The sequence below is a fragment of the Prionailurus bengalensis genome, chromosome D2 (assembly GCF_016509475.1).
Source record: "Prionailurus bengalensis isolate Pbe53 chromosome D2, Fcat_Pben_1.1_paternal_pri, whole genome shotgun sequence".
Lineage (NCBI taxonomy): Eukaryota > Metazoa > Chordata > Mammalia > Carnivora > Felidae > Prionailurus > Prionailurus bengalensis.
Window position 1 is genome coordinate 72,505,044 of NC_057351.1, and position 15,401 is coordinate 72,520,444.

The 15,401-nt window shown below is 42.2% G+C and overlaps 1 protein-coding gene across 2 annotated transcripts in view; it reads right to left on the reverse strand.

Annotated features, from left to right (window-relative positions):
* Positions 1 to 15,401, reverse strand: part of GFRA1 (GDNF family receptor alpha 1) — a 211,623-nt gene that overhangs the window by 62,443 nt on the left and 133,779 nt on the right. For both annotated transcript variants that reach the window (XM_043597650.1, XM_043597649.1), the window contains one exon: positions 1,769 to 2,105. In XM_043597650.1, coding sequence (XP_043453585.1) covers positions 1,769 to 2,105 — 337 coding nt within the window. The remainder of the gene's footprint in view (positions 1 to 1,768; positions 2,106 to 15,401) is intronic.

The following is a 15,401-nucleotide window of genomic DNA, read 5'->3' on the forward strand; positions in this document are numbered from 1 at the left end:
CTCCCGCAGGGAGGTCTTCTACTCCCTGGCTGACCAGCTTCCCCAGGTTATGGCTGGACACAGGCTCTGTGTCCTTCTAGCAAGCTGTGTCCCCGCTTCTAGCCGATAGCTAAGGAAATCTCAGGGGAGGGGCACCTGGGTGGCTCAGTCGGTTAAGCGGCTGACTTCAGCTCAGGTTATGATCTCGCGGTCCGTGAGTTCGAGCCCCGCGTCGGGCTCTGGGCTGATGGCTCAGAGCCTGGAGCCTGTTTCCGATTCTGTGTCTCCCTCTCTCTCTGCCCCTCCCCCGTTCATGCTCTGTCTCTCTCTGTCTCAAAAATAAATAAACGTTAAAAAAATTTTTTTTAAAAATCTCAGGGGAGCTGAGGCCTCAGAGTGAGAGAGTCCTTGGAGAAGTGCACTGTGGGAGCACCTGGCTCATCCCAGGGCACAAAGGGTCATCTACATTCTTCCCCACACGGCAAATCACCTGCTCCCAACAATAACAACAACAAGGGGAAGGACATTACTTCCAGAAAAACCTTCAGCATGGGAGGAATCCTGCAGATAATGAGGATTTTTAATGGTCTTTGGTCACTATTGGAACTAGTTTAAGCGAAGAATGGGCTGTCATTCTATCAGAATAAAACTGGCCAGAAACTCAGCTCACCAGTATCTTCAAAATATGACATCCCCCCCCCCCTCCACCGTTGCTCTCTGCTCTTTAGAAATGGGGAGCCTATAAGAAAACAAGTACACAGTCACACTCTCATCTCCTTGCCCACCTGTGAACATTTGTTGAGTGCACAGGATTTTGTCAGAGATGGTGTTTGGAGGCTCCTGGCTCTACCCTGGGGATACAGTGCACCTGTCATCAAAATGACGCCCCGTCCGCACCTCCAGTCCGGGATCCAGCCTGCACGTCTGAACGCAACACTATCATCGCCTCAGGCTGCAAAGACTCAGGTCTCTGCTTATCAAAATCTGCCTGCATCCATCAGCAACTGAACGCAACCCTAAGTTCTAGAAGGACACACATCAAATTGTTGACAGTGGCAGCTGAGGGCAAGTGGGAGCAGAGGGGAGGGGGCAGCTACCTAATTCTTTATTCCTTGTTATTTTTTTTTAACACGGAGAATGTGTTCGTGGATTCCTTCAGACATTAAAATAAATGAACGATGTGGCCAAAAAGGAAAAGAAAGGTACTGTTTTCAGCAACAAGGCAGGGCTTAGCAGAGGGTTCTGATGCGGGTTGAGATCCAGAAGCATGACCGAACAAGAGGGTGCCCGCTTTTCTTAGCCGCAGGGATGACGCAACGGCCCAGAACAGACCCAGGCATTCCGGAAGTTCTCTTCAGGGCTGGACACAGTGCCTCTCACTGGTCTCTCCCAGATTTCAGACCTTGACAGTCAAGAGCCTCCATATCTGCAGCCCACCCCTCCCCCGACCCAATTAACCCGTTAAGATCCTTGGAAGCAGCTCAGATATTGCTGAGCCAGCACAAGCCTTTAAGTCACCTGGCCTCAGGTGACCCTCTGTGCTTACTAAGCACCTCTCAAAGCTTTCCCCAGGTTAACGAGAGGAACCTTCCTGACCAGCTTCTGAAAAACCCTGTGTCAACGCAGAGGTCAGTTTCTGGCCAATCCGGTCCACCGCCTGCCCTCCCCTCAGCCTTACCCATCCCCCTCCCGTTTCTGAAACTCAGAAAACAGGAGCTTGGCCACTGAAGCCGCCACAAAGGTTCTCCTCGCCGGCTCGTTAATCACCCGGCTGCCGGAGCCCGCTTACCTGCAGATGTAATTCGTCTTGCACGAGTCCTGCAAAGTCAGGCAGTTGGGTTTCTCCCTCTCCTCGTAGGAGCACACGGGCACGATGGTCTGCCGCCTCCGCTCCGTGCACGCGATGTCCCGGCAGGAGCAGAAGAGCATTCCGTAGCTGTGCTTGGCCGGAACCTTGTCGAAGAACTGCCGCAGGGCCTTGTGGCACTTGCGCCGGTTGCAGACCTCGTTGGACATGCTGGTGGTGCACGGGGTGATGTACGCGGACCTGTACTTCTTACAGGTGTCGTCGAGGTTACAGGCCTTGGCGGCGTCCAGGCAGTTGTTCCCTTTGGGAACGTGCTCCACTGCAAAGGAGAGAAAGGCAGGTGTGATCGCAGTGCCGGGCACCTGGCCACGCACACTGCCTGTCTTCACCGAGATCCGGCCTCTTCCCTGGCGCTGCGGCGAGCTCTGATCAACTCTGTGTTTTGAAGCGAATAGGTAATGAGTTCACGACAAGGAGAAAATAGAAGGTGTGCAAAGGCTGGGGACCCAGGGCAGCCCACAAGTCCCTAGTGCTCCCTCAGATGCATAATTAGGCGGTACGGAGCGAGGCCAAACGAGGGAAGGTTGCTTAGGCACCTGCCTGACTACGTGTAAACAAGGCAACAGGAGAATAAGTTTCCAGCTCCTGGTCGGTAAACTGAAATTAGGAGAAAAGAAAAAAGCAACAAATTATATACTTGTTCATTATGCAGTGTATAAAATGATATGCTGAATGTAAGTATAATTGCCATGCAATTCCTCCAGGAATATAATTATGTAATAAATGCATATAGTACATGCTAATTACTATATGATTACAGAGTAATTACATGGTTATTTGAGCCTAGAAGACAAAATATTATGCCAGCTCCCTAAACAGGAAGAAGCGGCTACGACAAGGTTGTATTTAAGTTCTAGCTCACAGGCCATTGGAAGAAAACCAGAACAAATTACGTGAAAATTTGCAAACCTCAATTACCACTTAACTTGCCACACACAAAATGTGGGATCTACGGGTCTTGAGGCTGCAGATTAGAAAAATTCAGCTAGTATTCTGGATGGAATTTCAATGGGCTTACAAACATAGGCTTTAGGAATCTCACAAAACATACGTTGCCTTCTGCCCAAACCCTTTCTGCTCATGCTCAGAGAAAACAGAGCTGTCCACTGCCAAGCTGCCCACGGTGCGGCCTGGACAGAGAGCACGGGGGAGGCCAGGCCCACTGCAGTAGCCAGGTGGACTGGCAGGGCCAGGCCCAACGGACAAAGTCAAAAGATGAGTAGACAAAGGAAATGAAGCTGGTTGTGGGAGCCCTGCCCCCTGCCCCTCCTCCAGCAAGTTCCTGCTCAGGCCTTATTCAGCCCCTGCTTGGGTTCCCCCTTCACTCTCTTTGTGCCCCAGTTGATGGGAGCCATGAAAGCATTTGGGAAATTACAAGAGGCTAGAGAACTGACAAGAGAGGAGAAAGGGTCCGTTGGGTTGGGTGGGTCTGAAAGACAGAGTGGTGCATTTAGTACACGTCCAAAGGGCACACGGAATGTTGTTCAACCTTACACAAAGAAGGAAATCCTGCCTTAGGTGGCAACAGGGATGAACCCTGAGGACATTATCCTAAGTGAAATAAGCCAGTCACAGCAGGACAACCGTTGCATGATTCCACTTACAAGGTGTCGAAAACACTCAGGCTCATAGAAGCAGAGAGTAGTGGTCAGGGGCTGGAGGAGGGGGAAACGGGAGTTGTTACTCAAGGGGCATCAAGTCTTAGACATGAGTAAGTTCTAAAAATCCGCAGGGCGGCCTCATGCCTACAGTTGACAGTGCTGCATTACACAGTTACGAGGGGCAGTGTGTTAAGAGGGTAAATCTCATGGTAAACGTTCTCACTACAATGTTTTTTTTTTTTTTTTTAATGTAAACCGGGACACGGCACACAAGGCAAGTCTAACATTTCAGGGAAAGAAAAACACTTCCTGTTTTACTGACGATGGGTCTTGCTTTAAGAAAACCCTGGACGCAAAAGTCCGAAATCACAAAATGATACCGTGGCACCACCAGGCAGAACCCTATTATGCCTCAGGTTCACGTCTCTGCTACGACACCTGAATCCAAAAATTTAATGGGAAAGGCAATAAACAAGACATCCAGCCCATGTTGGGCGAGCAGCACAAGAAGCCAGCGGCTGCACAGACATCCCTGGTTTAGCAAGCGCACCTGGTGCATTTTCTGCATCCTGACCTTCCCAGACCAGCTTCCCTCTGGCTCCCCTGTTTTCACACGCTAACTCCTCAGGACTCAAGAAATGAAATATTCACCATGTGCTCTGACAGGATCACCAGGGCCTACAGGCCTCGGTAACACTTCCAGCCTTTTCCGCTTTTCAGACTTTTAATGTCATGCTGTTGGGCCCATCAGCAACAGTGATTCATATTCTCGAAGGTCTAGAGTTGCACAGGAGATTTCTAAATGACGCGTTCTTAGTGATAATCTAAAATAAACTGATATGACCAAATTCTGGGTATTCTGGATTAGGCCCTTAAGGCTAGAAATTGGTACCTAATTTTACCACCTGCATTTCCACTTGCCTTGGTATTGAATGGTGCTTTGTGATCTCTAGCTAAAAAGAACAGAGGCACAGAGGTGTACTTAATACTGAAATGACGTAGCCAGTGATATATGAACAAACGGTTCATGTAAGTTCAAGTGGAAGAAAATGGCAGAACAATTAAGTCATCACATGACACCTAGGAACCCAGGCCTGCTATCCTCCAAAGCAGTCATGCTGAAACAGAGAACTATATTCCAATTGTAAGAACCAATTTAGTTTCCACAAAACTAGTACCCCTTACATCAAATTAATGTTATTAACTTAGCATTTCATTGTTTTCAAAGTTCTGTTCGTATTTAACATGTGTGCTGTTTTTATAGTTGTGTAAAATTAAAAAAATTAAGGTTTATAGCTCTTTCTTCCTGAGTGTCAAATAAAATTATAATAAAAATAATAAAACGCAACACATGAGGTCCAGACCACTTATTCCTCTCTTAAAGTAGCCTGTATTATACATAAGTTTTAGAAAAATTGACCTGGAAGAAAGCTCCTTGACAGGGGTCTTGGCAATGAATTTTTGGATAGGATAGAAGGAACAACATAAAAATAAACAAGTAGGACATCAAACTGAAAAGCTTCCGCACAGCAACGGAAACCATTAACACAATGAAGAGGCAGCCTATGAAACGGGAGGAAGTATTTGCAGATCATTTGTCTGATAAGGGGTTAATGTCCAAAATATATAAATAACTCTTACAGCCCAATAGCAAAAAAATAATAATTCCATTAGAAACGAGCAAAGAACCTAAAAAGACATTTTGCCAAAAAATACATTCCAAAGGCCAAGAGGTACTTGAAAAGGTGCTCAACATCACTAATCATTACGGAACTGGAAATCAAAACCACAGTGAAGTATCTCCTCACACCTGTTAAAATGGCTAACACAGAGGCAAGAAAAAACAAATGCTGGTGAGGATGTGGAGAAAAGGGAACCCTGTGCATTGTATTAGGACTATAAATTGGTACAGCCACTATGAAAGACAGTGTGGAGTTCTCTTGAAAAATTAAAAACAGAACGGTATGATACAGCAATTCCACTTCTAGGCATAAATCTGAAGGAAATAAAATCACTGTCAAAGAGATACCTAAACCCCCATTTTCACTGCAACATTATTTTTTTTTAATGTTTATTTTTGAGAGAGAGAGAGAGAGAGAGAGAGAGAGAGAGACAGAGTGTGAGCAGGGGAGGTGCAGAGAGAGGAGACACAGGACCCGAAGCAGGCTCCAGGCTCTGAGCTGTCAGCACAGAGACCGACGTGGGGCTCAAACTCATAGACCTTGAGATCATGACCTGAGCTGAAGTCAGATGCTCAACTGACTGAGCCACCGAGGCGCTCCTGCAACATTATTTATAATAGGGAAGACATGGAAACAACCTAAGTGCCCATCAACAGGTGAATAGGTAAAGAAATCATGGCATATATACACACAATGGAATAATATTCAGCTATAAGAAAGGGAATCCTGCTATGTGCAACAACATAGATGTTAAGTAAAATAAGTCAGACAGAGAAAGGCAAATATAGTACAATCTCACTTTTATGTGGAATCTAAACCAATCCCCCCCCCAAACAAAACAAAACAAAACAAAACAAAAACACAAAAAAAACAAACTCATGGAAAAAAAAAAAAGATCAGCTTTGTAGTTAGCAGAGGCAGGGGAAGGAGAACTGAATGAAGGTAGTCAAAAGCTACAAACTTCCAGTTATAAGATAAATAAGTACTGAGCATGTAATGTACAACATGATGACTATAGTTAACAATGCTCCATATTATATTTGAAAATTGCTAAGAAAGTCAGTCCTAAAAGTTCTCATCACACACACAAAGGCATTCTTCTTTTTTTTGTCTCTGTGTGAGGTAAAGGATGTTAACTACACTTGTGATAATATTTTCACAATATATATAAGTCAAGTCATTATGCCATACACCTCAAACTCACACAGTTCTGTATGTTAATTATATCTTAAGAAAACTAAAAGAAAAAAAATGGTCCAGTGTATGTCTGCTTAATTATAATAATGTTAGCTTCCTTTTCAAAGTTGTTAAAACTACATAAACTACTAATTTTTTCCTCTTAATGTTATCAAAAAGAAAAGCAATATTTCAAAGGAAAAGCTCTGTACAAAGTGGGAACAGAATGAATCATCTTATGTCCAAACCAATTGCTCAAACTTGACTTCATTTAGCAATTGACTCAAACCCACTTTCAGCTGATTCTGTTTTCCTCGGTATATAGCCCTGCCAGAACACCATCTCTTTACCATTATTTCAGAACCTGTGAAAGATTTCAGAATGCACAACCTGGCACATTCAGAGAGGCAAAAGAAAAAAAAGAACAAACAAACAAAACAACAACAACAGTGAATCGATTTCTAGCTCACAGGTCAGTGTGTGATTTGCTTTTTGTTTCTGAATCGCAGAATATTCCCAGGACCCTTTTTTCAATTTGATATGTGAGGCCAGTCTTACCCAAATAGCAGAACATGATGAAAACAAAAGAAGAGAATTACAGACTAATATTCCTTATAAACATAGATTCAAAAAGGTTAGTAAATAGCATTTAGCACTATGTTAAAAGGATAAGGAACCATGACCAACTAGAGTTTATCCCAAAATGCAAGGCTGATTTAATATTTAAAAGTTAATGTAATTTACCATATTAACAGACAGGAAGAAAACCTGATTATATTTCAATGGACAGAGCAAAAGCATTCAACATATTTCAGCACTCCTTCCATAATAAAAAATGCTCAGCAATCTAAGAATAGCAGAGAACCTTCTTAATCTGATAAAGGGCATCTATGAAAAACATATAGGTAAAATCATATTTAATAGTGAAATATTGACTTTTCCCCAAAAACGTCAGGAACTAATGAAGGATTTCATTCTTACCACCTGTAGTCAACATTGTCTTAGAAGCCCTAGTCATTGCAATAAAGCAAAGAAAAGAAATAAAAGGGATAGAGATTGGAAAGGAAGACATTTCTGTTTGCAGATGACTTGGAAAATTGTAAAGAATTTATAAACAACTACTAGAATCAGTAAGTGTATTTATCGATGTCAAAGGAGATAACATTTACTATATGATAATGAATTGCATTTTGGTAAGCTATTAGCAAAACTTTAGGAAAGAAAATTTAAAAACATAATTCTGCTTATAAGAGAACTCAAAAAGGGCACTTAAAAAGGAATAACAAAAGACATGCAAGACCTCTACATTAAAAACTAAAAAGCACTCCTGAGAAAATTAAGGAAGACCTAAATAAATGAAAATACATACCATGTTCATGGATAAGAAGACACAATATCACTGAGGTAACAGTTATCCCCAAATCGTAATATGCATTGACATTGGCAAGTGGATTCTAAAATTTATATGGAAATGCAAAGGGCCATAATATAGTCAAAGCAATTTGAAAAAGAACAGAGTTGAAGGAGTTTATACTGACTTCAAGATTTACCGCAAAGCTGCACTTATCAAGACAGTGTGATACAGTATAGGCATAGACAATTCAAACAATGGAATATAAAACAGAACTCAGATGAAATACACCCACAGATCTACCGTTATTTAATTTTTGACAGTCACTAAAAAACATCTAACATAGAAGTGCTCTTCAACAAACAGTACCAGGATAATTGAAAATCCGTATAAAAAACGACAACAAAATCCCCACATCACCAAAACCCACATATGTACAAATTAATACAAGATGGATCACAGACTTAAACCTAAAAGCTAAAATCACAAAGTTTTTATAAGAAAATAAGACAATTTTGGAAGTAGGTGAAGGTTTCTTAAAAAGGACCACAGAAAGCCATAGCATAAAAGAAAGAGAATTTGGTAAGTTAGATTTCATCAAAATTAAAAACTTCAGCTCCTCCAAAGACACTGATAATAAATGAAGAAAATCAATAGACAAATCACAGACTAGGAAATATTTGCAAAACACATATCTGACAATGGATCAGTACCTAAAATATATGTAGAATACCTAAAACTCAATAATAGTAATAAAAAAAATACCAATTGAAAAAATGGGCCAAATATTTGAGCAGACACATCACAAAAGACAACATAGGAACGGCCAAGAAGCACATGAAAAGCGTTCAACATCATTAGTTAGCAGGAAGTAAATGCAAGTGAAAGCCACAATGAGACTTGCTTCACATCCACCACAGTGGTTAAAATTAAAGTCTGACAACCCAAATACTGTCGAAGATGTAGAGCTACTAGAATCTCATATGTTGTTGGTGAGAGTGTAAAATGGTCCAACCACTTTGGGAAAATATTGGGCAGCTTTTTCTTAAATAGGTTTTTTTTTTTAATATTTTTTTACTTTTGAGAGAGAGAGAGAGAGAGAGAGAGAGAGCGAGCTAGTGGGGTAGGGGCAGAGAGAGAGAGGGAGACACAGAATCTGAAGGAGGCTCCAGGCTCTGAGCTGTCAGCACAGAGCTCCAGGTGGGACTCGAAGTCATGAACCCTGAGATCTCAACCTGAGCTGAAGTCAGACGCTTAACTGACTGAGCCACCCAGGTGTCCCAGCTTTTTTTGTTTGTTTGTTTAATGTTTATTTTTTTATTCCTGAGAGAGAGAGCATGTGAGCGGTGGGGAGGAGGGGCAGAGAGAGAGAGGGACAGAGAATCCGAAGAGGAGTGGGAGCTGATGGCAGTGAGCCTAGCACGGGGCTCGAACCCACAAAGTGTGGAGATCACAACTTGAGCCAAAGTTGGACGCCCAACCGACTGGGCCACCCAGGTACCCCTGGGCAGCTTTTTTATAAAAGTAAACCCATGACTACCTTATGACCCAGCATTTCCACTTCTAGATATTTATCCAAGAGAAATGAGGATAAACATCCATAAAAAGACTTGTATAAGAATATAACACTGTATTGATAATAACACAAAACTGGAAAATCAGTTCATGTATCCATCAATAGGAAAATGGTTAAACAGGCTGTGGTCTATTTGCACAATGGAATACCACTCAGAAATTAAGAACAGATGAACTATTGTTACACACATAGCATGGATACATCTCAACACCACTACGTTGAAGAAAAAAAAAAAGTCATCCACGAAACGTGCATACTGGGGCATCTGGGTGGCTCAGTAAGTTGAGCGTCTCTTGATTTCGGTTCAGATCACCATCCGAGGGTCACGGAATCCATCACCAAGTGAAACTCCATGTTGAGCATGGAGCCTGCTTAAGATTCTCCCTCTCACACCTCTGCCCCTCCCCCACCCAGCTCATGCATGCAGGTTCTCTCTCTAAAATACAATTTTAAAAAAAGAAAAAAAGTACATATTCAATTATTTTATATATGTGAAGTTCTAGAAGTTCTAGAGCAGACAAACCATTTATGATGAAAAACAGAGGAATGGTTGCTTCTAGGGGCTAGAGGTAAGGATTGTCTGGGAAGGGACAGGAAACTTTCTGGAGTGATGGTAGCTTCTATCTTGATAGAAGTTTGCATCAAAACCTAGAGAATGGGGGGCGCCTGGGTGGCGCAGTCGGTTAAGCGTCCGACTTCAGCCAGGTCACGATCTCGCGGTCCGGGAGTTCGAGCCCCGCGTCGGGCTCTGGGCTGATGGCTCAGAGCCTGGAGCCTGTTTCCGATTCTGTGTCTCCCTCTCTCTCTGCCCCTCCCCCGTTCATGCTCTGTCTCTCTCTGTCCCAAAAATAAATAAACGTTGAAAAAAAAAAAAAAAACCCTAGAGAATGGTACACTTAAAGCTTGTATATACAGAAATTTTACAGAAATTTTCCCTGAAAAGGAAAAAAAAAGCCTAAACAAATATTAAAAACTGATTACTGATAGGTATACTGAAGTGTGTAGGAAAGTATATTGATATCTGCATTTAAAAAATTTAGATGAATTGATAGGTGGAAAGAAGGATGGATAGATGAATACTTACAAAACAATTGCATTCTCATTTATTGGTAGAATCTAGATAGGTCAACTGTAACATTTTTTCCACTTTTCTGTATGTTTGAAAATGTTCAAGCAAAAGATTGGCAAAAAGGAAAAATAAACCAAAACAAAACAAAACCCAGATTCAAATATACCCTATTAAAATAAAAAGTATCACATGCACAGAATATGGAAAGCAACTCTTAGCACCCCTCTTTCACCTCTTTTCCTGGTTAAACACTCCATAAATCGCAGGACACATAAAGGCGAGTTGGGTTTCACTTGGTGAGAAGACTGATCCCCCCCATTTCTATTTGATAGACACCCCCCCTGCCCCCACCCCCCACCGTGCATGCTCAGAAATGCTACATTGATGACCTGAGGGCAGAGGAAGAAATGTACACAATGATTCCGTTTAGTCCTCTTGAGTCACACCCAGCTCCCCATCAGCTCACACACTGCACGGAGGAGCAGGCATACGCCTGTGTTTTATGGTCTGGGCACACGCGCCTTCTCGCCTGCGTGGGGAGGCTTCCGGACAGCTTTGCCATAACTCTGAGTGCCATCCTCTCCACAGCTCATTTTAGAGCTCAGCACTAAAATGCTGCTTTCCCTCCTCCTCTCCATCTCTAATCTCTCCCTCCATCTGCTGTTATTCATTCTTTAACTTGGTAGAATGTCTGGGATGCTGCCTGAATGGGAAGTATTCTCAGAATGAAGGCTGTTTACTAGAAATCCTTTTTCTTGTGGGAGGACGCATGTGTGTGGGCTGTGCAGGCTAAGGAGCTCCTCTCCAGCATCAGCCTAGCACTGTTTTCTGGAGAAAGCCATTGAACCAGCTTTTCCTTTCAAAGTTAGATAGAACCACGTTGTTACTTTGTAGGTTACATATTGCTATTCTCTATCATCATTCTAAGGCTCTTTGGCTGTGATCACATCTGATGTGACTTATTTCCTATTTGTCGGTATAACCTGCCACATAGCAACGGGACAGCCAGCTCCCAGACCCATGGAATAAAAAGGGTCAGGTGTTGCTGGGGGGAAAAAAATAACAAAACAAAAACAATTAAATAGCAGTCAGGGATTTTAAATGTGGTCCAATCATCTGAGTGTCTTTGTACAAGTTATCTTTCTCCCAGGGGACCTCAGTTTCCCCATTTGTGAGAGGGTATATCTACAGTCTCTTCAAGCCTCAAGGTTCTTTGACTTGATGGTTCTAATAAAAAATGCCTTTTCTGATTATAACACCAAGCATTTGGGATACAACTTGACGATCAGGGACAAGGTGTGAAAAGAAATCCTAGCACTCCAAAGCACTAGCCTCTCAGCTATTTGCTGCTCCAAAGTGTACAAGGACCTTGGAACTTTCTCAACCCTGACCAACAGGCAGAGCAAATGCGAAAGACCCCTCCAACACAGGGAGATGTGGAGGTGTCAGGCATGATTTATACACTGGAAGAAGCTTTCACATTCTGAATTCCTTTGGAGCAAGGAACTGCCTTTATCCCAAGTACAATCCTCACACTGTCCCAAATCAAAGAGGCTATCACCATGGCCATAGCCCCTCATTATTTACACTTAGAAAATGCCACCCTTATTGGCAAATCCTGGAGCCAGCTAACCAGTCAAAATGATTCAGGATGAAACACAGATGGAAACAACTAGAAATCCATTTCTATAGATTATGAGGCGAAATAAAACAGTAAATATATTAAAATTTGCATGGCTTGCATGAAGATGTGGTTTATGAAGCAGAAGGTTCACAAGACACGGGGAGAGAATGTTGTTTATGAATGCTTGCCAATTTCCGGATATCTTTCTGCCTTTCTTTTGGGGGCTGCAGAACTGAATTCACAACTGGTTTCCTCTTTCTTTCCGACTTGATTAATTACCATGTTAACATAACCACTGTTCTTCTTCTAATAGGATCCCTCGAACATGTTATTCTAGCAAATAAAAAATGGGCAAAAGCTCCAAGATCTTCACAGGAGTAGAGCAGCCTTTTCTGGAAGCTTACACATACGGTCTGATCTTCTGATATCCACGTGTATTATATGGCAAATCCGATCATACAGGTTGTGACCCTTGTAATCGATCCTTCAAGAGCTTGGCCTTTTCCAGCTGGGGTGCTAAAAATTACATTTAAAACGCACACGGTGGCTCTTTGGAGCCCATTTTGTCATTCATACACTGTTTCGGGCATATTGTATTACACAATGATGGATTCCCTCCTCGGCCTGTTTTTTTCATACCTTACATGGCTACATTAAACCTCAAGCCATGCCCAAGTTTTCTCTGGGGTTCACAGTGACTGAACTATTCTGAAGACCTGTGAATTTGGAAATAATCCTTCAGTCTGATGAACTCACTCACCCCAAGCTCACCCTTTAGAGCTTCCATTTCCATAATGCGCACACTGTGGCCCACCACCCCCATCCATACCTTAAAAAATTAGATGCCTCCTATAAGTGGTGTGCAAGTCACATGCTCGCTGCTGCAAAATGATTAATAGTGCTGTCTCAGCAAATGGGATCATTACATTTTTAATTAACCTTTCCAACCTCCTCCACCTTTTCCTTTTGTTATACATTGGATCTCTGAAGTTTTCTACTTGTTTATGTTCAACTAGATTGGAAATAAAGGCATGAAAAATGATAGCAGATGATGCAGGAGTCGTTGCCCAGGTGAGACGGCTGGTGAGGTGCTGTGCCTCATTGTACACGGAATATGGGGACAGGCGCTCAGAACTTGGTGGCTGGGTTCCCACCTAATTTTTGTTTTGGCAGCTTAGCATTATTTAATGGCCTTGGCTACCAGGAAACTGGCTTTTTAAAATCTCTTTCAACCTAATTATAATTACGGCGTATAAATCATACAATGATCGATTATAAAAATCTCGGGTTCATAAATATTTAACTTAGCATTTAAATCCACACTGCAGGAGTGCATGAAATTTCTGAGCCCATCTCTCTGCAAACAACTGCTTTATTACAGTTCCAATGCCAATTACCGAAAGCCGAACCAAGTTTGTCTCGTAGCACACTCCGGCACATATTTGAGCACCACGGCTTTCCGCATATGAAGATGGCACAATTTAGTTATTTCTAAAATATGCATGCCTCTCATTAAACAGATATTCTGCAAAGTCCTCTATCGTCATCTTTTAATTCCTCAAGTATGGAGAGACACAATTATGATATTATACATAAAAACACTCATTAAAATATATTTTATCTAATGTAAGATTGATTCTGAGATAATTGAGGTCAGATTTGTTTGGAAAATGTATCGTGACACGTGCAAACTCTGATACGAAGAGGAAATGATCTTCCACGAGGACTCGAGCGAAACAGCTAAATATTTTTCAGCAAAATCATAAAGCCATAATTGGATTTCAATTTAGTAATAGTCGGCTAAGACAGGCCATTTTTAATAATCTAATTATGTGTTCAGGGCCTACCCCAGAATTCAACGGCTGCTTCAGAACTATTAATTGTACTCAACCCTGTTGCATCGTCAACCATGAAATTTGCTATTACATGTAGGACTGGCTCCCGGTTAGGAGTATTTCCCCCCCCCCCAATCTCACATAATCTTTATAACATCCCCAAATGCCTACTCCTTTCATTTTCTAAAAGTGAAATATTTTAATGACTTTCTCTCAACCAGAACACTTGATCCCAAGTAGCTCAGATTTGTGGTCCTTCTAAAGAAGAAAAAAAATTTCACAGTGAGATCTACAAAACTCTTCCCTATTTTTATGAAGACGCAGAGAGCAGCCCTTGCTTTTGTCTGATTTTCATTAATTAAAGGTATTTAATTGCTAACATCTCATTAGTAGTAAAATTAATGAGTACTTCAACTATAGGAAAAGATCTGCATGATAATATAAACCTAATTCATTGTATGGGGTACAAATGATAGCTCCATTAATATTTAGGCTGTGCAAACTCCACGGATATTTAGCCATTTCACCAGTAAAAGGCTAAACACATCTTCAAAACCAGCGCTCCTTTGCCCCAGAGAAAACACTGAACGTGGGCCAACCAGGTAATGAAGAAGCACAGGTCCCTCTGCATTACTCCACTCACGTATCACCTCAGAGAGGAGGAATTAGAATGGAAGCATGGAATGGTTTGTTTTCAATAATTTTCTAAGTTACTATTAAATCAAAAGGTAGCCTCAAAGTATTATGCCCCAGCTTTTAAACTAGCATACTCAAATTGAGAAATTTCCAAGTGTGTGCCAGGCAAAGTAATCGCTCTTGGAAGCTGGACTCTTACCCCAAGGAGGCTGCCAACACTCCAGACATTTCTTGAAACCCTTCCCTAGGAGCCTGAGGCACGTTCTTTCGCATACTCTGAGCCACAGCAACTCTCTGCATCAGGGACAGATTTTCAAAGCCAAATGTCATTTAGCGCGAAGTGTGGTAACAGGCAATAATGTGGCACAGTGCTCAGGGGTAGAAAATAAGTCACAAATATACGTAAGGAGTTTTTCATATGGGTGACTTTCAAATCAGCTCTGACAATAACCAGGGAAGCGGCGTTCTTGAAAAGATTTTGAGCCAATAATAGCACGGGAGTAAGTGTTTTGCTTCTAAGGTGACTACTTTGAAGGGCATCGTTCACTCGGATGTATGCGTTCTCCGTGGGCTCATTAGCTAGTGTTTCTCCAATGAGCTAGAGAGCCGAAGGATGCCACCAGAAGGCAGGCCCGCGGCCCGAATGTTTTTTCCCCTACACAACCTATCAAAAAGCCACTTCCCAATCGATAAAAATGCTCCTCTGCTCTACATAAAGGAAAAGTATGCATTCTGAAGCCAAAGAATCAGCTGAAACAATGAAAAATGAAGGGGCCGAAGATCCTATTAAGTAGCCTGGCTGATACTGAGATAATAATGAATCATTGATGATGCTGGCAGTCGTCAGGGCCCTCACAGTGTGGGATTTCAGCGAAGATAAGCTAAATATCAGGTCTTTATTTTTAGTTAAAGAGCATAAAATTCAATGCCTTTCCTCCCACGAGCCTATTTACATACCTGCTGTGCTACCTATTTGCTTCACCTGCTTCCCAATTAATACCCCAT